The sequence below is a fragment of the Hyaena hyaena genome, unplaced genomic scaffold, assembly GCF_003009895.1.
Source record: "Hyaena hyaena isolate Hyena2069 unplaced genomic scaffold, ASM300989v1 scaffold_397, whole genome shotgun sequence".
Lineage (NCBI taxonomy): Eukaryota > Metazoa > Chordata > Mammalia > Carnivora > Hyaenidae > Hyaena > Hyaena hyaena.
Window position 1 is genome coordinate 290,743 of NW_024081028.1, and position 23,184 is coordinate 313,926.

Genomic DNA, 23,184 nt, shown 5'->3' on the forward strand with positions numbered 1-23,184 from the left:
GGCCCCTTCCTGCCCTCTGCTCTCACTGCCCTTCCAACAGTACTAGTGACATCTTAAGTGGCAGCATTTAGTATTAAACCCCTGCAGACGTTTAGGAAAGACCTTTGGTATTATGCATCAAGGCCCTTAAAACTGCACATCCCATTTCACCCAAAATGCCATCTGCAGTTCCTGCCGTTGACTCCAAAATGCAGCAAAAGCCTTATACAAGATATTCATTGCAATATTTACACTAGCAAACCACCAGATACAATCCAAATGTCCAGGAACTGGGAAATTGTTGAAAACTGGGTTTTTCCCTCTTCATGAGCAATTGTGAAGCTATTAAAAACAACCAGGGTTATGAAGACCATGTGATAAGATAGAAAAATGATTATGATATGAGACATTATGTAAAGAAAGAATATAAAATTAAGTGGACAGTCATGATAAGAATCTTAAAAAACTATGCCAAGAATTAGTGCAAGGTAACAAAATGCTACCTTTGTAGTTGCCCTGGGCATGGAGCTGACCCTTTTTAAATCTCAACCAAATGTTCTTTTATATATATTACTTGTAGAGGGAAAAATGTAGCTCTGTGAATAATTGGGAAATTTGATAGCAATTCTTAAGCTCCCTGGTCTACACTGATTTGCACTTTGAAAGGTCCTATAAGCCTCTTCCCATCATGGTAAAAAGGCTCCTGGGACCCTGCAGCTCCAGGACTCACTGCCTGGGCCCTGGAGCCCCGGAGGTAAAGGCCAGTGTTAGCCGTCCCTGAAGTGCCTGCACCTGCCTAACCCCTAAGGAGACCCCAACACCACCTGCAAGATAGGATTCCATCAATATGGTTCTCAGACGCCACTTTAATCAAGTTTTGTACCATACAGTGATGGGGGGCGGGGGGCGGGGACGGGTGAAAAATCGTGACTATTTCCAAGCAAATTCACCTGTCCCACGGCAAACAGTCTGGGCTTCCAAGAACAGAGAAAGGCTTTCCTCCCCAGGGAGTCACTTTCCTGAGCTGATAGGACAGGATTTCAGGAAGAAGGAGCACAGGAAGAGGGCAGACAGTGAAGGGAGCCGGGTGGCACTGTGAATCCTTCCCAGCGCACACTGGAACTAAGCCTGCAGGCATCCCTCCTAAGGCAGCCCCACGCCCAGCCCCTCACTTCTCCCAGCAGCGTGCCCAGGAGCGCAGGAGCCCCACCGCACCATACAGTGGCTGCGGCCTTCAGGCCAGAACCCCCAAGGGCCTTCCTCTTCACTGGCCCCCGGGCTGTCGGTGTCTGCCTAGCAACACAGCAGCAGCGAGTACGTGCATGGCTGGGTGATGCGGCAGGGGCCAGAAGAAGCAACAAAACAAATCACATGTGGGTTCCCGGCCGCATAGACACAGTGGCAGGGCCAGCGATGGCCCGCAGAAAGACCCATGGGGCTGTGTCCTCCATCAGTTCTTCTCCGGGCGGTTTCTGTTCAGGACAGCTTTAGGGGCAAATTCCAGCTTGTCCTTAAGGCTCACCACCTGGGTGTGGTCCTGGCCTAGCAGCTCATCCAGCTTGCGATCCTCCCGGCGCTCGGAGATGCTCTTCTCCTCCTCCGCGGGCTGGGGGTCCTTTCCTCGGATGAACCATTCCAGGTGGTAACCCACGGCCCCGACCACAAAGGCCACAGGAAATGTGACATAGGGAGCATAGTTGCGCACCACGGTCCAAAGCACGGGCCACATGACATCTACAGAAGAGCACAAGGCCTCGTTAGGGAGAAGCTGGCACCCCTCTCCCCTGGACACTGACGACCCAATGGGCCAGGGCCCTCATTTCCCGGGCAGCCTGGCACAATTTACTGGCCATCCATCCCACGCAGAGTAATGCAAGAAGATACCTTGCTTTAGGCACCAGTTCAGACCCTGAAACAATCTAGGCAGTTTTGAAAGACGCGATTGTTAGGGAAGATGGTAAGAACCTCTATTTAACGCACTATGCTCTTTGACAACGACACAACCATGCATGGCAGCGTTCCGCACAGGGAGCCTCTGAGCTTACCTACCAAAGACTCAAGTCTGTTACTGACCCTAGGCCCAGCCTCCACAGTTTGCTGACATTACAGGAATGGAAAAGAACCTTCCTCTGCTCTATGCAGTCTCTCTGTGAATACAGCCGGCCATACATTTCCTAGCATGTGTAGTCCCACTGTGAGTCTCCGGGCTCCAAGATAATGAGCAGTAGTTTCTTTGCCTCACAAAAATAATAAGGAGCATATTTAAGCAGCCAAAACCGTGATCCGTTACTCAACCGTTCTGGATTTTAGATAATGATTTTTTTTCCTATTCTGACCTTGATGTTTCTAACAGTGAGACTTACTTATACTTTACAAAATTGCTGGCCAAATCTCTTTCAAAACAGATTCTCTTCAGGGTGCCTGGGAGGCTCAGTTTGTTAAGCATCCAACTCTTGATTTTGGCTCAGGTCATGATCTCACTGTAATGAAGATGGGGCCCCACGTCAGGCTCCTTGCTGAGTGTGGATCCTGTTTGGGATTCTCTCCTTCTTTCTCTCTCTACCCCTCCATCCCCTCTCAAAAACAGATAGATAAGTAAATAAGTATGTAAATAAATAAATAAATACATACACACATTCTCTTCAACCAAACCTATACATTTTGCATAATAAACTCCTAAAAATATCACCAACACTGAAAAATGAGGGCTTGGATTTTTCTGTAAAAAACAAAACAAAACAAAACACTGTACAAGCCCATGGCAGAAATGAAAAGTGGAATGGCTCTGGAGCATCCTGAAAGGAAGTAAGACAACACCGAAAAATACAGAAACACACAAATTGGTTCACTCGAATGGCCATTTAGTGTGATTATTATTACCATTAACAATTATCCAAGACTGTTCCTATTATAGCAATGATGATAGCTACCACTTATTGAGCATTTACACACCAGTCCTTGGGCTAAGTAGTTTATATACAGTATTCCCTTTAATCCTCATGTCCGCTCTAAGAGGTAGATGGCATTATCAGAGGGTTAACTAACTAACTTGCCCCAAAGTCTCAACTAAAAAAGGTTATTCCATTTGCAACTTTACAGCTGGTTCTCCAACTTGGCTATCTCTGGTCTAAAGTGTACAATGGAAACCTCACCAAGGATAAAATGATTCTCCCTCTCTCTCTCTCTCTCTCTTTGGTTCCAATTCTCTTTGGAGAAAGCCCAGCATTCTGTGGACCCAAGACCATAATGGACCATCATCAAGGAAAAAAACTGCAGCAGCCCTAAGGTTCCCCTCTGGGTCCTTCGTCTTAGCACCAGGCCCTATGCTGGACAAGTCACACACTAGTCATCACCTGATCTTTACAACACCCTCTATGAGGTAGGAATTATTAGCCCAGATTTATGGCTAAGGCCACAGTGGCTCAGGGACATTATGTTAACTTGTCCAGGGTCACTAGAAGTGACAAAGCCACTGCTTTTGAATCCTGGCCTCTCCAAACCTCTACACTTGTGCTCTTTCTAGTGGTAAGAACCCACTGCAGACAGGTACATCGTCTCTGTCCAAGTCCTAGAACTGGGGAGAGCTTCCTGCAATTTCTTCCCATCAACTTGGCATGTCACTATCTGGAAGAGCTTCCCTGTTGGGCAAGCTCTAAGATTACTCAGATTTGTGAAATCGTAAGACTTAAAAGTTGTTGAAAGAAACACCCCTGAAGAACCTCAAAGCTACTACTTCGTTTTCTTTCCTACCTTTTATGCAAATTCTCTATAAGTAAACACTTACCCTAAACAGCAATTCTCCATTCGGATCCCCCATTTGTCAGCAAAAATACCAAGCAGGAGTCCACAGTTCACATCATTTCCCACATGCAGTAAAGGTCTCTCTCTGTTGTCCCTCCCGCATTCTAATTATTCCCCAATTAGTCAACTCATTCATTTAGTCAACATTTAGAACCACTTTCTCTGTGGCAGACTTGTGCTGGCGTCCTATCCCCATCTCTCTACATTTCTCAAAACACTTAAGCTGCAAGAGGGCAAGGACCATGTCTGTGCGGCCCCCACTGAGTCCTATCCTCTCCCACCCGTCCCCCTCTGCCTGGTATAAAGTGCCCCCAAACAGTTTGTTGCGTGAATGAATGACAGCTCAGACAACGCACCAGTGTAAAAAAACAGCAGTCACTCACCCCCTCGCCCTAAAAAGGCGGCAGGAATACAGCAGGCTACTTTGCCGATTGCAAGAAGCTAAATACTCTCCAACAAGTCATCCCCGGGATATCAAAATGAAAGCAGCAAATCCTGGAATATATTGTTTCCGGCCCGGCACAGAGGGAGCCTGAGTGTCCGGTAAAGGTCAAGTGGGTTCCAGGGAAGCCTGTCCTTATGCCGGCGCCCCGGAGGCCCAATGAGACCCGAAGCCGCAGTTCCGAGATTTGAGAGCTGTTAGCAAGGGTAGACGAGACCTGACAAGGTGGATGGACTGACCCTAACCGTCACTGAGACCAGCCCGGGGATGGGAGCGCAACAGGGGTCGGCGTCCAAGGATTTGCCCTTCTGCCTCCTCTGGGCTCCCGGCCCTGCCCGTTATCCCACCACGCTCGTGGCCTCGTCGGCGTCCGTTCTCACCCACATGCCGGAGGCCGAGAAGCCCTGGCCGCAGAGGGTCCGCTGGGAGCCCAGACTCAGCTTCCGAGCCCTGGGAAGAGAGGAGCTGTCAGGCGGGGGCGGGAGCGGACACTCGCGATCACCCTTCCCTGACTCGGAGGTCACTGCTTGAAGCCGTCCCCCCGGCAACGGGCTGTCCCGGCGGCGGCTTTAGGGGAGGGAACCTCCCTCCGGGACCGCGTGCTCACCTGAGCCACAGCTCGCACTGCACCGTCCGGCTCCCGCCCTCCGCCGGCTCACGAGTCTGGAGCAACGACGCCGCCAGTCCCAGGGGCCCGCGGGCCCTCGCCCCGGGGTCCCGCCCCCCGGCGCCTGCTCTCTCGGAGCGCGGCGATTGGCTGAGCTCCAGCCAAAGGACTGGAGGAAGCTAGGCGTCCTCAGCAGGCCCCGCGGCACAGAGATGGGTACTGCGCCCCCTCGTGGCCTGGAGGCTTCCCAGTGACGTTAGCACGTGCTTTTCGCGGGGAGAAAGTGGAAGGTCATCCATTCTTTATTCAACTGATTTTTATTAGGCGTCTTCTAAGACCTAGATCTGGACACACAAAAATAACATATTCCTTGAATTCAAGATCTTCCTATCAGAATATAGTCTGGAACTCTAAGAACTCATCAGATCTGGGCTAGCTTTCTAGCCATGTGACCTTGGGAACATTATTAATCGGCCTGAGTCTCCTTTGCATCTTATGCATAAAGGTAATAACACCTATTTCACAGAAAGTTGTGAGGGTTTGATGAGATAATGCATGTAAAGTGCTGTGACAGGCACAGAGCAACAGGGAAATAAATGGTACTATAGTTAGTATACAAAAAAATTGAAATGTAGTAAAACCTAAGTCTTACCTGACCCCTCAGATACAAATATTCACTCCCCCTGTATCCACTATGCCCTCTACAGATATCTATTTTATCATGTACAGTTGACCTTTGAACCACAGGTGTTTGAAACTGTGTGGGTCCACTTATACACGGATATTTTGCAATAAATACAATACAGTACCATAAATGCATTTTTTTCTTCCTTATGGTTTTCTTAATAACATTTTTCTCCAGCTTATTTTATTATTGGAAGACAGTACATAATATATATAATATACAAGATATGTGTTAATCAACTGTTTATGTTATCGGTAAAGCTTCTGGTCAACAGTAGGCTATTAGTAGTATAGTTTTGGGCGAATCAAAAGTTACACATGGATTTTCGACTGCTCAGGAGATGGGTACCCCTAAAGCCCTCATTGTTCATGGGTCAACTATGTAGAGAAAAACACCAAAGCTCAAGTTCCATAATCCCCCCACTCGCCCTTCCCTCTCGCCTCTGTTCCATGAGTCTCAGCCAAGCATATTTATCTTTAGGACACAGGCTAAACTCATATTCTCTCATGCAGACCAAACAGTTTCTCACTTCTGTGCCTTCTTTTATTATGTTTTTTCATCTACCTGGAGTGCCCCTCCCACCTTTCTTTACCAAAGTAGCTCTAGCTCATTTTTCCAGCTTCAGGGACACCTCTATATAGGAAGCCTCCTAGACTGCTTAGATCATTACATTAGATGTCCTTCCTCCACGATCTCAAAGAGGTCAGTGCTGGGGCACCTGAGTGGTTCAGTCAGTAGAGCATCCGACTCTTGATTTCAGCTCAGGTCATAATCTCATGGCTCATGAGATGGGGCCCCATGTCAGGCTCTGCGCTGACAGCCCAGAGCTTGCTTGGGATTCTCCCTCTCCCTCTCTCTCTCTGCCTCTTCCATCCTCTCTGTCAAAATAAATAAATAAGCTTAAAAAAAAAAAGTCAGTGCTAAGCTCTGGCAGTGAAGATAGAAAGGAAGAGTATAAAGAATATGTAAATATGTAAGAAATCATTATTAGCAGAACTCGTTCCCCAAATGAATGTGTACAAAGGAGAAGGGAACAGAATGGCCCAGAATAATTAGCAATCGGTCGGCCAATCAACATATTCTAGGCAACGGGGATGCCAAAGTGACTGGGACCACCCCCGCCCCCCAGAGCTCTCTGACAGATTGCCCTGCCCAGAAAGCAGAGGGGTCTACAAACTGTCAAGGGAATTACAACAGAAGCATGCACGAGTAGCCCAGAGGAGGAGCCCAGGAAGAATCAGGGAATGCTCACCAGAGGAACCTACCCTTGAGATGAGTCTTAAGTGATGGCTAGTAGTTCCGTTAAGCAGAACGGAGTGGCGCTCTAGAGCACAGACTTTGGACTCAAATGAGGGTTCAAATTTTGGCCCTGGTGCCTGCTAATCTCAGAAAAGCTGTTTACATTCTTTGTTTAAACAAAGGCAATAAGTTCCCATCTCGTAGGGTGGTTCTGAGTATTATATCACCTGATGTGTACAAAATGCTCGGCACAGTGCTCGGCACCTCCTGAGTGCTCTGTAAATGGTCACTGGTATGTTAAGTATTGCCCAAATTGATTCCTCCTTCTGTAATATCCTGTGTCCACCTAATGCTTTACTTATTCACTAAGCCAAAAACCTAACTGACACCTTCAAAATCTCTTCCTCTTTGCATTATTCCCCAAACCCAGCTTATGCCTTTTGAATGTCTCTGAAGTTCTTCATTGTCTTTTACCTGGACCACCTTAGCAACTCCCTCAATGGTCTTCCCGCTTTCTGTTGTTCCCCCCAGTCCATTTCCATGCTTCGCCAAAGGGTCTTTCAAAACCTTAAATAAAACCTTGAAAGCTCCAGCTAAACCTCTCTCTTCCCAAAGGTCCCTTCTGGCCACATCTCCTCCACACCCCTATCTGAGCCTTTCACCTGCCACCAGTTTCTGCTCTTCCCATGATCCCACCCACACATACCCTACCATTCGTTTGCCCAAGCTGGTCCCTTTGCCTGAAATGAATGTTCCTCCCTCTCTTCCTCTGCTGCAAAATTCTCACTCATCCTGCAAGACGCAGTTCAAAAGGTCCCTATTGCAGCAAGCTTTCCTAGAATCAACTGGCTGCTAGAAGCTCTCTCCTCTGGCCTCCTCAGCCCCTCTGGGAAAGGTCTCCCTTTGTACACACCTATCTGTTTATACGCCTGGCTATGGCCAAACTGGGAGCAATTTAAGCAAAGGGACTGGATCTGATCCTTCAGTTGGTCATGGAGCCCAGCACAACTCCCCAGGGCTCAGCATCCAGGAACTCCCTGCCATATCAGCCCCACGGGGGGGGGGGGGGGGGGGTTGTAGACGTCCTGTCTGTAGCAAGATGCCCACTACATTTGTTCAGGGCTGTCCTGCTCCTCTATGCCATATACCATATACCTCATGGTCCTGGGAAACCTGGCCCAGTTTCTGGGAAAAGACATAGACCCATAAAGAGCTGTGTAGTACAGAAGGTAAAACTCAGACGAAGCCACTTCTCAGCTTTGCGATTTGGGGAAGTTGTTTAAATTCTGAAAGCCTCGGCTTTCTCAGCTGTAAATGATGGTAACAATATCCGCTTCATAGGATTGCTCCGAATATCATCTAGTTCAAACCCAATTTTAGAGATGAGAAAACTCAATCTCAGAGAAGTAAAGTGACCCAGCCAAAGGCTCGCTTGGCAAGTCCAGGGGAAATAGACAAATGGGCATTTCTAGTTGAAACTTTTGGACAGTCATCCAACCTAAATGTTCTCAAACCTGGCTGCCCATCAGAATCACCTGGCACACTTGTTAAAGACTCATTTGGGGGCAGAGAGTCTATTCACAGTCTTGGACAGGGCCCAGGAATCTGTTTGGGATCAGCTCCAAGCTGACTCACTTTGGGGAATTTGGATCACATGGGGCTCCTCTCCACCTTCCAGTGAGTGGCCTCATCTAGGTGTATGTGTGTATGACCTCATGCTTTTCAGGGGGGTCTCCCACACCAGCCTGGAAAATAGCTGCTCAGGCCACTCTCCTGTTCAAAATCCTTGTGTGGCTCCCGCGGCTCTCAGGACCGAGGCCCACCCTCCTCAAGTTAACCCAAGAGTCCAGCAGTCAAGTCTCTGCACTCCCAATGCTTTTTCTCTTCCTGGCCTTTGCACAGCTGTTGTCCAATCTTGGAACATTCTTCCCAGCCCTGGCCCTGCTCCAGTGGCTCTTTCCAGCACTCACCCTTATTCTGTAACTGCTTGTTTACTTGTCTGTTTTTCCCCAAAGACCATTAGTGCCCTAACAGTAGCAACTACACTTGTTCAGGGCTATGTCCCAGGTGCTGGCCAGTGCCAGCAGTGGTTCTTGATAAATACCTGCTAAATAAATGCATGAGAACTGGCTAGTCCAATGTGGCCCAGAAAGGCAGTCAGAGACTTGAATGGCTCTTCTTCCTGCCTCAGGGTGATACATCAACCCCAAGGACCAGAAGGGATTGCCAGACAGAGTGGGGGCTGCCATCAAACCCTTTCTGGGCTGGGAAAGCTATAGAGCTAAAAGCTCATGGCTTGGCATTAGTCAGACCTGGGTCCACCACTCTGAGCCCTGCCTGTAACTTTGGACAGGTCACTGAACTTCTTTGGAGCTTCAGCTCTCTGACTTGTCGTAAGGATGAGCTCCATTCATGTAAAGCGCTCTCCCCCTGCCTGACCCAGAGCAAACACCCCATAAACATTAGCCATCACTGCCAGGTCCGGGTTGCTACTTAGCTTCCTAGGAAAGTTCTGTTGTCTCCCTCTGCCCCCCACCAAAGTGCCCACCCAGAGGAGGCATCAGAAAAATGTGACGACACTAAATTGAAGTGTTTCTGCTGCCAATCAGTAGTGAGTGGAGCAGAGGGAACACTGGACCCTTAGGGGAAGGGAAACCAGTAACTGTCCATGTCTAAGAATAACAGCACACCCTGTTGGTTGAGCCCAGGCCCACAGGTGAGCCAGGCGTTGGGCTCTGGGCTGCCCTGTTGGTGGAGTGAACCCTGGGAGCACTGGGAGGCAGAGAAACGGACTGACCTAGGAGTGAGGAGGAAACCCTCCCCTCTTCACCGTCCGGGCCCCTCCAGCAGGGCTCAGATCCTTCGGCGCCACCAGGGGGCTGAATCCCCTCTGCCCCAGTCGGCTCAGGCTACCGGGCTCTCCCTAGATCAAAAGAGCGGCTCCCGGCCTCCCCTCCCTCCACCTCCCTCCCGACCACCCCCGGCTCCCATGCGTGGGGCAGAGGTGGCTCCTTCTGGAGAGAGCAGCCGGCTCGAGTGCAGTTCTGCCGTTTTATTTTTCCTGGGATACTCAAGGGGATGTGGGAACAGCCACAGGTGTGGTGAGGGGAAGCCCCGTCTCCCCTCCCCAGCAGCTGGGAAAGGGGAGAGGCCCAGGCGCCCTGGTCCTGGGTTGGTCCAGCCACTGTGGTCCCTGGGCCCGGTGGGCTGAGGGCTGAGGGGGGAGCCCCTGGGAGGGTGGGGCAGGCTCCTAGGTGGGGTTCGGGATTCTTCATAAAAAGCCACGAAGCTTGATCCCCACGAAGCCCAGCCCCGCGGGGTGGGGGGAGAGAGGGGGGACGCAGAGCCCAGATGGGGGACCCGGCCCGGCCTGGCCCGTGGGGGGAAGTAATGGCAGAGATGGTGCCCGTAGGGAGGAGGTGGGGACGAAGCGTCGGACCAGGAGGAAGAGGGGTCCAGGTGGGGGCGCAGGGCGGAGAGGCACGGCCCCCAGCCCAGCCCGGGCGCCTTCGCGTGGGGTCAGGAAGGTAAAAAACCCACGAGAGTGTGACGGGCAGGAGGGGCCGGGGCGTGCGGTGCCGGCGGGGCGGGCGCACGGGGCGGCCCGCGTTCACAGTGACCTCGACGCTGGGTGTACAGTACGGGTAGAAAACCGCGGGCCGGGCCCGGGCTGGGCGGGCCGGGCCGGTCACAGCCTGGTCTGGGCCTCAGGGATGTAGATCTCGATGCTGTCGGCGCTCTCGGTGGCCGAGCTGTGGCGGAAGGAGGCGGCGCGCTTGGCCGCCAGGAGCCGCTTGCGCGCTTCCTGCCGCTGCCGGTCCACCGAGTCCAGGGAGCGCTCCTTCACCGGCACGCCCCGGCCCCGCGAGGGCTTCTTTGGTATCGGCGGAGGGACCTTCTTCTCCTCCTGCCGGGAGAAGGGGCGGCGGCTCAGTCTGGAGGCCGGGGTCCCCCGATCCCCAGCTCACGTCCCCTGCCGCCCGGGGACTGACACCGCGCGCAGCCCCCCAGCGGTTGAACCGCGCGAAGCCGCCCCCGACGCCGGCCCGGAAGCCCCAGGATGCTTGCGGCAAGGTCAAAAGCCATCCAGGCGTCCCCTGGTGTCGCCGTTGGCGACTACTCGCCTCAGAATGCTCGCTCCTCCCAGGACGGTGGGAAGTGGGCGAAATCCCCCCAGTCGGGAGGAATGCAGCTGCCCTGAGTCGTGCAGGGAAATGGGGGTTCGCTACTAGGTGTCTGGGCCTCAGCACAGATAACGTCTAGTGAGGTGAGGGCTGACGGCCGCCAAGGTCCTCTCTGTGCCTAGGTCCAAGCTACGAGCAGTCTGGAATTCTGCTATTCTGGAAGCTCTAGTTCTGCTCCTTCAAACCACAGCTGGTCGGAGGCGGCTGCAGCCACCTCCGGGCTCTGGCAGCTCAGGCAGTGATGAGCACAGGGCCACGCAGATGGCAGTGACCAAGAGTGGGGTCATATTGAAAGAAAATGGTCCCCATCACCTGTCCAGGACTGCCTTTGCTCCCCATGAATGTCCTCTGCTCACCCGCCTCTCCCCACAACAGGTCTCTCTGGGGAAGGGTGTTTTCCAGAGTCTGTCCTTTTGGCTTGGAGAGACTCTCCCCCTACCTTAGGCTCCAGGAGTTTCCAGCTGTTGGCCTTAAGTTGCTGTAGCTCCAGGAACTTGAGGGTCACATCCTCGATAGAGAGCTGCAGGAGGTCCCAAAAACCCGCCAGGTCCTGGAAGGTGGGCACGGGGAACGCAGTGGGGTCCTGCAGTGGAGAGGCACAGAGGAGAGGCAGCCTGTCAGGAAGAGCTGCGCCCCAGGCAGGACCAGAGAAAGCCCCATCCACCCTCACTGTCAGGAAGCTCAACCTGGGAGAGTGTTGGGGGGGGGAGGGGCGGGAGAGACAGGGAGACAAGAAAGAGCCCAGGCCTCTCTCCCTGTTGGGCACAAACACCTGGTCTCACCTCCAGGCCTACGCACACCTGGCGGGCTCCAGCCCATGGGCACTCACCATGCTTTGCTGACACAGCCGGAAGAACTGCTGAACTTTCTGGGACAGGAGAAGTTGTGTACTGCCCACGGCACTGCGGATCTTCTCCAGGACTGGAGAGCAGAAGGAGATTCAGGGAAGGGCCGGATGTCTCTCCTTTCCCAGCCTCCAAGATGTCTGCCCTGAATGACTCAACCTTCCCTTATCTGGAACTCTCTGTCTCCCCCAGTCCCCTCCCCATCCTATCCTCTAGTTCCTAACAAGCGGCTCCTACCCCACTTCACCAGGACACCTGTGTTCTCAGACACCAGTGTTTCTTCCCTCATACAACCTCCATTTCTTAAGCACCTATCTTCCTGTGTCTCTCTTCCCTCCCATATCCTCCCTTATCATGGAACGGATGGAAACCAACACCAACCTGGCCCTTCAGGCTTTCCCAAGCACTGGCTCAATGACTAGCCACTAGGAGAATCTTGTCCCTCATCAGTATAGGACTCCTTGGCTCATTAAGAATTATGGAAAATTTCCTGTGCATGACTCTTGTCTTCTTAGTCACTATCCCATACATTCTGACGTATGACTGTGTCTCCCCTCAGATGGATTTGCAGGGAAAGGCCATGGCCTCCCTCAGTCCAGGGCTGTGTCTCCTTCACCTAGGCCTCAGACAGTGATCTAACATTATGCACTGCCTTGCCCTCTGCCTCCAAGTATGGTCCCACTCCCTGGATCAGATGTGGACTCCCACATCAGCCCTGATGGGAACAGCGCCCCCTTGATCCCCATGTACTGGGTGACTTGGACTGGCAGCCATCTCCTAAGAGGCCCAGCCCTTTCACCTTGTCACTTTCCCTGTCTGACCTCGACCTCGGCCTCTGAAGCTGCTCCCCACTTCCTTCCCAGCAGGCCATGCTACCTCGGGGAGACCTACGGAGGTCCAGGTCCTCGCTGTGGCACACTCAAGCCCAACCAGAGGGCTCCCGTTCCACTGCTCTCTGCCCACCCCCAGCCATGATCCCTTTGCACGCGCAGGGACCCCACTCACTCTCCTCCGGCAGCTCATAGTCCTCCGCCTCGCGCTCCATCTGCTGGCACCAGTGCTCCAGCTTCTCCACCTCCGCCCTCAGCATCTTGATGAACCACTCACCGTCCCGCGGGCAGGGGGACGTGCGGCCTGAGTCGGGGAGGCTACGTGAGCCGCGCTCCATCCAGGAGTCACGACGGCTGGACCCGGGGCCGGGGGTGGGGGCAGGGGCAGGGCCTGGCGACCCATCGGTGGCCGGCGGCTCATACGGCAGTGGGTAGCCCTCGCGGTAGGCCCACTGGCCCTGCGTGTGGACTGTGCGGAAGACTGAGTAGGTGGGGGCCCGGGGCCCGGGCTGGGGCTCAGAAGCGTGCCTCTGGAAGGAGCGTCCGAACTGCAGGGCCTTGTCTTCTGTGGCCACTGTGGCCAGGCCGGCCAGGCCCTCCAGCTCCAGGTCTGCCTGCACACCCGCCGTCACACTGTTGGAGCGCTTGAACCTTGCCCGCCTGGTGAGAGACGTGGCTGTCATCCCTGCCCCTGCCCAGTCGCATCGCCATCCTCACCCCCACCCCAGGCCCAAAGGAAAAGGAAGCAAGAAAAGAAACCTACAATGTGATGGGTGCTAATCCACGACCTTGAACTATGTCAGTCCTTGCAGGTGGTACAGAATTCCTGTTGCACTGCCCTGGACAGGGGTGGTATTCAGAATATTTAACAATCTGTACTCACTGGGCAGAAAAGATGCGATCAGGATGGACACACCCAAAGGGCTGAGAACATGGCCTTGCAGAAGTTGCACTGTGGGGCGAGAGGGGCCTGGGGGGCAGCTCTTTACCCATAAACACAGAAGTATTTCAGCATTTTGACAAACAGTATGCCTTTGCTAGTTGATACCAACTACACGGGTTTGTCTTCAGTCCTTCAGAAACGAGTACACTAAGGCCCAGAGAGGTCATTGGTCACCCAGCTACAAAGCAGCTGAGCCAGGATTCTGACCCAGAGCTGCTGGCTCCACAGCCCAAGCACTTCCCAGCACACCAGCTGCTAGAACATCAGGAGGCACTGCCTTGGTGTGGCCGGACGGTGGGGGGAGCCTGCAGCTGAAAGGACTTCTCTAGGGAGCCCCACGGCTCAGCCCAGAGCCTGGCCAGACGCAGCCAGCCAGTGCCAGTGGAGTTGAATTAAGTTGTTGGCAGGAATGACATAGGGCCTGGAAATTTCTTGTCTTTGAGTTAATATGCAAATCCTCTGCAGAACAGAAAGTCAGTTGGCCTTGTTCTGTTTCACCCCCCTCAGTTCAGAGTTCGTTCCTATGAAGAAGTCAGCGGCCTCTGAAGTGTATGGAGCTGGGGTCAGACAATGCTTGCAGAAGTGGGTGTCAGGAGATGTGGGGGTGGTAGGGAGAGGTGAACAGAAGTTTGACGTCTGGAAATTTCAAGACCAAAAAAGAAAAATCTATGTGACCTAAGCTACCTCCACCCCATTGTGGTCTGAAGAAGGAGGGACTTGGGGGCCAGGTCTAGAGACCCCCCAAGCTTCCCAGGAGTCTCCTCCAACCCCCACAACTTCAGCCTTCCTCTTGCTGCCCAGGCCTCCTCTCCCTGCCTGCCTTGCCTGCCTGCTTCCCTCCAGCTGGCAGGCTGCCTGCTGGGAGCCTGTTGCCATAGAAACCAGGCCCAGAAGGATGCTGCAGGACCCAGGAAAGAGAGATGCACTCATGTGCAGTCTCCAACAAGCCCTATGTCCCAACCCCCACCCAGAGAGACAGAGAAAGCAAGAACGTATCCGTACTGCCTCCCACATGGTCTTCACCCTGGCATCTACCCTGTCCTGCCCCGGTCAAGGTTCCTGTTACTCTCTGCCTTGATACTGGACCAGCCTCTTTTTAAGACACTTCCATCTCCACTCAGCACAGCACCAAAGGAAAGCACTAGATGAGGAATCAGATCTGAGTTCTAATGCTGGCTATGTTGCTGTGTGCCTTTGGAAAGTTACTCACCCTCCATCTAGTGTGTGGGTAAAACATATCATACAATATATATGATTATACATAAGCATACATGCACACATACATCCTATATAAAATGATAGGAATGGACCAATAATCACCAAGGTACTTGCTCTCTCAAAAATTATACCTTGAGTATATATTCAGATCAGAGGCCCAACATTCCCTCACCAAACCACTCAGGACTGGATCAGTCTTCCTAAAGCTGACCTCTGCCCAGCTCATTCCCATGCCCAAAACTCTTCCATAGCTCCCCATTGCCAACAACATAAAGTTCAAGTTCCCTCTGCTGGCATTTCCCCAGTGCTAGCATCCAGTCTGGAAGCAGTCCTCATCTCCAACCTCACCGCCCCCTGCATTCTCCTTGTTCCCCAAGTAGGTTATGCTGGCCCTAACTCTAAGCCTTTCTGAAATGGTCTCCCTACCCCTCCTCCTCCATCCCGCCCTGTCCACTCCCTACTCAAGTCATCTCTTCCTCTGTGAGCCTCCCGATTGCCCCCAAGACCATCCTCAGCACTGTATCTCCCTCAGCAGCCTTCCTGCATTTGAAGACAGCCCCCAACCCCCACCCCTGGTTCAGTTAAAATTGTTCTCTGTTTCAGGCAAGAGTCTTGTGTGTCTAATTGAACTGTTGGGAAGCACTTTGGCTCCATCTTGAATATTTCTGTGCCTCCAAGCTCCCGTTGGCCTTTGGCTCCTTCAGGAAACCACAAAGGTAAAGGTGGGGCTTTCCCTGTTTGCCTCCTTGGTACCCTCATGAAACCACTGGTGTGCTGCCTTTCACCTCTGAGGGGATCCTGAGAAGATCACATTCTGACTTAATGGAAACAGGCCACAAGGTCTGGAACATAAGTGCCCCAGGCTACCTCAGTGAGGCCTCTTCACCATGTCTACCTCAAGGAAGACCAAAAAAGTTAAAAAGCTTATAGGATTACCACTAGCACAGTATTTCCCAATATTCCCAGCAGGGGGCCAGAAAGTGGCAGTTTCAGCAGGAGTCAGTCATCCTTGTACAAGTGGTATTTAAAATCAGCAGTGTAGAGCGCCTGGCTGGCTCAGTCAATGAAGCGTGTGGCTCTTGATCTGGGGTAGATCCAAGGCCCATGTTGGATGTAGAGATGACTTAAGAATAAAATCTTTTAGGGGCGCCTGGGTGACTTAGTCGGTTAAGCGTCCGACTTTCACTTAGGTCATGATCTCGTGGTTCGTGGGTTCGAGCCCCGCGTCGGGCTCTGTGCTGACTGCCAGCTCAGAGCCTGGAGCCTATTTCGGAGTCTGTGTCTCCCGCTCTCTCTGACCCTCCCCTGCTCACGCTGTCTCTGTCTCTCCTAGAAATAAATAAAAATATGAAAAAAAACAGAATAAAATATTTTAGGGGCACCTGAGGGGCTGTCGGTTAAGCATCCGACTTCGGCTCAGGCCATGATCTTGCGGTTCATGAGTTTGAGCCCTGTGTCAGGCTCTGTGCTGACAGCTCAGAGCCTGGAGCCTGCTTCACACTCTGTGTCTCCCTCTCTCTCTGCTCCATCCCCAACTCACACTCTATGTCTCTCTCAAAAAAATGAATAAACACTTAAGAAAAAGAATAAAATCTTTTTTTAAAATTAAAAATAAAAATAGAGAATCAAACCAGCAGTGTGGAACATGACCATCTAAGAAAAGAGCAATGGAACAGAGATGCAAAGCTCTGGGGAACATGGACATGTCAGGGGTGGATGGAAACAGTGTAGCCCCAGAGGCATCTAAGCCAGAGAGGAGGAGGAAGAAAACCAAGGGAAAGTCACCTAAAGGCAGAGAGGAGACAGAAGGGTCTCAAGAAGGAATTAGCAACTGACATGGAAAATACAGCCAGTTGAGAATTAAAGGTGTCCATTGATTTGGCAACATGGAAGACTCTGGCGATCAGGGCAAGAGTCAGTTTGGTGGAGTATGGGGGCTGGTGCAGATGGCAGGGGGTTGTCAGGTGGAGAAAACTAGGCAAGGCAGTTCTTTCCAAAAGGTTGGCTGAAAAAGGAGGAAATCCTTTAAGAGAGGGATATTTTGGCTATTTGTCCGTTGTATCTCAATAAAGCTGGGGGGAGGGGAACAGAAGGATCTTTTGTTTAGGATGGTTCTCCCATGCCGTATCTGAAGAGAGAACCTATGGGGGAAGCAGAATAATGGCCAAACGGGTCCACGTCCTAGCTCCTGGAACCTCTGAATAGGTCACCTTCCGTGCCAAAAGGGACTTTGCAGATACGGTTATATTAAGAATTCTGAGATGAGGAGAAGAGTCTGGATTATACAGGTGTCCAACTTAATCACAAAGGTCCATGCAAGTGAAAGAGGGAGACAGGAATGTCAGAATCAAAGGAGATGGGATGACATGATCAAGGCGGGAGTGACGTGATGTGGGGACCCAGCCTGCCACTGTGGCTCTGAAGACAGAAGGGGGCTACAAGGCAAGGGATGTGGATAACCACAAACCAGGAAATAGTGACACAAGAGTTTCTTCATCAGTCCTGCCAATGCCTTGATTTTACCCAGTGAAACACAGTTCAGGCTTCTGACCCCTAGAAATGTAACATAATAAAAATGTACTGGGGCACCTGGGTGGCTCAGTTAGTTAAGCGTCAGACTCTTGATCTCAGTTCAGGTCACAATCTCATGATTCATGAGTTTGAGCCCTGCGTTGGGCTCTGCACTGACAGAGAGAAGCCTGCTTGGGATTCTCTGTCACCCTCTCTCTCTGCCCCTTCCTCCTACTTGCATGCTCACTTGCTCTCTCTCTCTCTCTCAAAATAAGTAAATAATTTTAAAATATTTTAATGTATTATTTGATGCTGCTAAATCTGTGACAGTTGATTACAGCAACAATAGGAAACTAACACAACCTAGAAAGAAAAACTGATTGGAGAGGAAAGAGGCAGTAGTCAAAGGACCAAACGTAAGGGGGATAAATAATAACTAAGGTCCTTTGAACACTTAGTAAGTGCCAGACTTAGCATTTTGCATAAAAACATGCTAAATCCTCAGTCTCATGATGAGTGTCAGTATCATCCCTAGTTACAGATGAGAACACTGAGGCTTAAAGAGGACAAGTGGCCTCTTAAGATCAGGCAGTTATCAGGGCACCTGGGTGGCTCAGTCAGTTAAGCATCCAGCTTTGGCTCAGGGCATGATCTTGCAGTTCGTGAGTTCAAGGCCCGCACTGGGCTCTGTGCTGACAGCTCAGAGCCTGGAGCCTGCTTCGGATTCTGTGTCTCCCTCTCTCTCTGCCCCTCCCCGCACTCATGCTCTGTCTCTCTCTAGCTCTCTCTCAAAAATAAGTAAAGATTAAAAAAAATTCTTTTTAAAGATCAGGCAGTTTTCACTTTAGTCCAGTCTGGCTGTGGAGACCAGCTCTTACAACAATACACTCACTGCCTCCCCAGGACTGCGGGAGAGGAGCAGCTTTAATCAGAGCCTGGAGCCTGTTTCAGAGTCTGTGACTCCCTCTCTCTCTGACCCTCCCCTGCTCACGCTGTCTCCCTCTCTGTCTCCTAGAAATGAATAAAAACATTAAAAATAATAATAATAATCAGGAAGCTGAGTGCCCTAACCTCAGGCAGGACTCGGGGCAGAGGAAGGAAGGGATGCGAGTAGGTGGAGGTCAGGTGGAGGTCGTCGGGAAGTGGAGAGAGGTCCCACCAGATGATCCCTATCATTACAATGAAGTGAGTGGGGAGGTTGTCTGCTGGAGATTTGAGGGTAAGGGGTGGGGGAAGAAATGTGAATGAGCAGCTTAAGGGGGAGGCAGCCCAGCAAAGTGGCTAAGCACAAGCAGCCTGAAGCCAGACTGCCTGGATCCAAAAACTCAGCCCTGTGCCTTGTGCCTCAGTTTCCTCGTCTACCAATGAGGACGATCACAGGATTTCTCATGAGATAACATGTAACGAACTTAGAACAGCACCTGGCCTACCCATTGTAAGTGTTAGCTATTGTATGGAGAGGCAGGGAGGTTTGTAGCTCTCACTGAAAAGAAAGGGAGCTGGACAAATACAATAATGTGAATGTAGCACTGAGAACCCAGTGAGGGATTGTAGTTATTAATTATTGTGATTGCTGCTGATCACTTCCATCTGTTCTCACACAGCATTCTGAATAAAACCTCTTTTATACTCCAAAGCACATCGAATTATAGTTAGTTATTTGCATTTCTGTCTCCCTTATAAATAGAGCCATTCCTCACATAAACGTTGGCTGAATGGTTGGCTGGTCGGTCGGTCGGTTGGTTGGTGGATGGATGAGTGGGTGGGTTGGTTGGTGGGAAGGAAGGATGGTAGAGACCACTAATCATCCCCCAATATCCATTATCCCTTTCTTCCTTAGTAATAGAATCCCACAATTTTCGTCTAGACACATGGCCACTTTGAATAACGGTTCTCGTACCAGTCTCCCTTGCAGCAGGGAGAGCCATATAGCTAAGGTTTAGCTCAGGATATATAAGCAGAAGGGGTATGTGCAACTTCCAGGAAATGTTCTTAAAAGGGAAATGTGCCCTTCTTTGTTCCTTCCTCCTCCCTACTGACTGGAATGCAGCTGTGATGGCTGGACTCAAGCAGCCATCTGGGAATATGAGATGGAAGTGCTAAGGATGGAGAAGTAATGAGTCGGAAGAAGCCTGGGACCTGACACTGCACAGCACCTACCAGTTCTCACCCTAATTTCTCTCTACACTTCTTCCAAGCAAGAGAGAAATAAACTTCTGTCATACTGGGGGTTTTCTGGAACTTACTGCCAAACCTAATCCTAAGTCTAACAGATGAATTTTCAGTCCAGGGCTTCTGTCCCTATTTAATTCTGCACTTGGCACTATTTGCTGTGGTCTCACCAACAGCTGTAAACACAGGATAGAAACTGGCTTCAGTTGTGAATCATCACTAATTCTTAACAATGCCTGTCACAATATTTTCTCCCCAAGCTTTTTTAACAAGGTTGAGGAAGCCTCCCGCCTCGAGCTCTTTGGGGTGACAATGATCACATTCCTGATGATTCTAGAAGTTGTTACATGGTTACTTCAGGGAGACATTTCTACTGTGATTCTCTAAGGGATAACACAAAGGGCTCTGGGAAGAAAATGGTTTATCCCCAGAGACACAGTGTCCAAGGAGTGCTCCGCATTCAGGAGTTGTCAAGAGGTTTTGCCAGGAGTATTTGGCAGCAGGCTGGCGGGGATGTGAGGAGGGACCTCGGCAGGGAGGGGGGAAGGACAGTGACATTTCAGCAAGGTACACCCATTGTACTAGCCCCCTCTCTGAGAAAGCAACTAAGGGCTTACACGTATCATCGATCAGGGGCCCTGAGTCCACCACCCCAGGCTGAAGGCTGTGACAGTAACACCCAGGTGGGAGATTAAGAAGAGCAGTTGAAGACTGAGGAATAGAGTCTGTGTGTATCCACATCCAGGGCCTGTGGTCAGTCAGCAGTGCATTGCTTTTACATGACTGTTCTGCAAGTACAAATTCATGAGGATGGAAGCTTCCTTCCCAGGGCTCAAGGGGCTTCTATTCTTTCAGTACATGCCAGTCCCAAGGGCCCAAAGCCAGAAATTACCATGATGCTAAGGAAGTGGGGGTGGGGAGGGGACGGCCTTCCTCCAGAGTTCTCCAGGTGGCCCTGTTTGGGCACAACTGGTTATAAGTAGGGTTGTTAGATAAGATACAGGAGTCCCTGTTGAATTTGAAATTCAGATAAATAACAGGTAATTTTTTAGTACATCTCACGCACTTTGGGGGAACTGCTTATACTAAAACTTAATTGTTTATCTGACAATCAGATTTAAAGGAGCATTCTGGTGTTGTTGGGTTTTTTTTTTGTTTGTTTATTTTGTTTTGTTTTTGCTAAATCTGGAATTTAAGATAAGCTCTTAATAGGAAGGATCTATTGGTAAAAGATATGAGGGGATTCCCATTGTTAGAGTTTGAAGCAAAAATCATATGGTTTCTATGTCCTTAAAGGGCCCCGGGAGGGGCGCCTGGGTGGCTTAGTTGGTTAAGCGTCCGACTTTCACTTAGGTCATGATCTCGCGGTTCGTGGGTTCGAGCCCCGCGTCGGGCCCTGTGCTGACTGCCAGCTCAGAGCCTGGAGCCTATTTCAGAGTCTGTATCTCCCTCTCTCTCTGACCCTCCCCTGCTCATGCTGTCTCTCTCTCTCTCTCNCCCTCTCTCTCTGACCCTCCCCTGCTCATGCTGTCTCTCTCTCTCTCTCCTAGAAATAAATAAAAATATAAAAAAAAAAAAAAAGGGCCCCAGGAACAGTCTTCTAATATTTAGCAAGGTCAAGTGATACATTGTTTTTGTTTTATGTTTATTTTTACTTTTGAGACAGAGCATGAGTAGGGGAGGGGCAGAGAGAGAAAAGGCCAAAGGATTTGAATAGGGCTCTGTGCGCTGACAGCAGCGAGCCCATCATGGGGCTCAAACTCATGAACCATGAGATCATGACCTGAGCTGAAGTTGGACACTTAACCAACTGAGCCACCCAGGTGCCCCGATGCATTCTTTTATCCTGGCCCAGAGTATGCTGGGTCTGGGTAGACAGGTGCTGTAGGATGCCCTAAAACAGCGCTGGTAACTGTTTCTTAAGTATGCTCCCTCACACCACAGGGCCTTAGCACATGCTGTTCCTTCTGCCTAGAACACTCCTACCTCCCACTTTCACCTAGTTAAATTGTGTTAAGCATTCACTGAGATCTCTGCCCAAACGTCACTTCCTCAGGGAAGCCACGCCAAACCCCTGACTAGGTCAAAGGCCTCTACAATACACTCTCACTGTGCACATACTTCTCTATGGCACCACCACAGCTGTACTTCTACATCATTTATGAGCTTGTTAGATTAACACAGCAGGATGCTTCACAGGGCAGGGGCTGTCTGGTTCCACTTACCTTTGTATCCTCAGTGCCCAGCACAGTACGTGACAAATAATAGGGGTCTAATAAATATCTGTGGACAAATGAATCTTGGGTGGGGGTGCAGCGGAGATGGAACTGAAGAAGCACCCACACCCACCCGTCCAGGTATAGTTCTAAGCCAAGTCACCGCTGATGATGGGCAACTGGAAAAAACCACCACCAACAGGTCTAAGGGGCAATAAGTCTGAACTCTTCACCCAACAGGTTGGCAGGGAACACACTGAAAGGCAGAAGAGGAGAGACCTTTCCTTGCTGGCAATTTCTAAAACCAACATGCAGAGAGAGACAACAGATATACTGGGACCAGTGAGACAGAAGTAAGGACGAGAGAGTCCAAGAAAATGGGGCGGCGCGGGGGGAGGGGGTTCCTGGATGTCTGCCCGGAAAGGCGGCTGGTAGTCATGGCTCACTTTTATGTACCATTTGGGGCATGGTGTGTGGTAAGTCAGACTTAAAGTGCCAGGGACATAAGGGACAGAAAGGACAATGCAGGTGGATAACTAAGGATGCCTGCAGCAGACAAGCAAGGGAGCCTGGCCAGAGAGATGCGCCAGATTTCTTCTCTCCCCACCTGTCACCCCCTTGGATTCCCAGCATGATCATCTGCCCCAGGCACTTCGGTCCTTTAGACATCTATCCCACACCGTCTCCCTCTCCCCAGCTCACCCCGCCAAGATCTCACAAATACCCACACAAGAGCAAGAAACACCTCCCCTCAGCTTGTCCCTGCCCTTCCATGACTTCACTCCAAAATGCATCTCAAATTGGTCCGCGTCTCTCTGTATCTGCTGCTGTCAGCCTAGTCCAGGCAACTGATCAATACGGTGGACTGAACTAACTTGAAAAGCTCCCACTCACACGCACCCCGAAATACATAGAAATGCTGGATAAAATAAAGTCAAACGGTGTTTCTGCTATAGTGCCAAGCTTGAAAATAGAAAGTGAGAAATCATCAGGTACTAGAGACAAAAAGGGAATTCAAAACCCAAGAAGTGAGAGGGAATCTAAGCCAAGTGAGCCACAGGAATAGTGGGCCAGACATATGCTAGAGGCTAGATGGTGATGCCCAGGGAGGAAGAGAGGAAAGCCCCCAAACCTGTGCATCCTGGGACCTGGAAGGAGACCCCGTGCACAAAGCCAGAAGCCACGAAGGGTTGGTTTTTTTGTTTGTTTGTTGTTTTGTTGTTTTGTTTTGTTTTTTTGTTTTACTTACAAACATGGACTAGAAAACGCAGGTCATGCTCCAGGAATGTGGCCTGGAAATCTGTTTTGTGTGTGGGTGTGAGCTCCAGTGAGTGCTATCACTGAAATACAAAAACCCCAAGCAGAAACATGGATCTAAAACTGGTCCCAACTCAAGCAGTACTTCAGCACAGAAAACACTGAACCCAGGAGGAAGGAGTGGGCAGTAACAAGTAATAGTGAACACATAAGTTGTTATAAAATATGCTTGTAAATCTAAACTATTAGACCACA

The 23,184-nt window shown here is 50.8% G+C and overlaps 2 protein-coding genes across 5 annotated transcripts in view; both read right to left on the bottom strand.

Moving 5' to 3' along the window:
• Nucleotides 1-825: 825 nt before the first annotated feature.
• Nucleotides 826-4,943, bottom strand: SMIM12 (small integral membrane protein 12). Of its 4 annotated transcripts, none has more exons than XM_039251681.1 (2): nucleotides 4,830-4,943; nucleotides 826-1,713 (listed from the first exon to the last, which is right to left on the bottom strand). In XM_039251681.1, the coding sequence occupies exon 2, from the start codon at nucleotides 1,706-1,708 to the stop codon at nucleotides 1,430-1,432; it is 279 nt and encodes a 92-aa protein (XP_039107612.1). In that variant the 5' UTR covers nucleotides 1,709-1,713; nucleotides 4,830-4,943; the 3' UTR covers nucleotides 826-1,429. The 4 variants fall into 4 exon arrangements, with proteins under 4 accessions (XP_039107612.1, XP_039107615.1, XP_039107613.1 ...); XM_039251684.1 differs by lacking the exon at nucleotides 4,830-4,943 and adding an exon at nucleotides 4,607-4,795; XM_039251682.1 differs by lacking the exon at nucleotides 4,830-4,943 and adding an exon at nucleotides 4,603-4,795.
• A 4,847-nt stretch (nucleotides 4,944-9,790) lies between these two features.
• Nucleotides 9,791-23,184, bottom strand: part of DLGAP3 (DLG associated protein 3) — a 61,410-nt gene continuing 48,016 nt past the window's right edge. The window contains exons 9-12 of the mRNA XM_039251758.1: nucleotides 12,788-13,272; nucleotides 11,767-11,858; nucleotides 11,377-11,520; nucleotides 9,791-10,660 (exon numbers count right to left, since the gene is read on the bottom strand). Coding sequence (XP_039107689.1) covers nucleotides 10,442-10,660; nucleotides 11,377-11,520; nucleotides 11,767-11,858; nucleotides 12,788-13,272 — 940 coding nt within the window. The 3' untranslated portion in view covers nucleotides 9,791-10,441. The remainder of the gene's footprint in view (nucleotides 10,661-11,376; nucleotides 11,521-11,766; nucleotides 11,859-12,787; nucleotides 13,273-23,184) is intronic.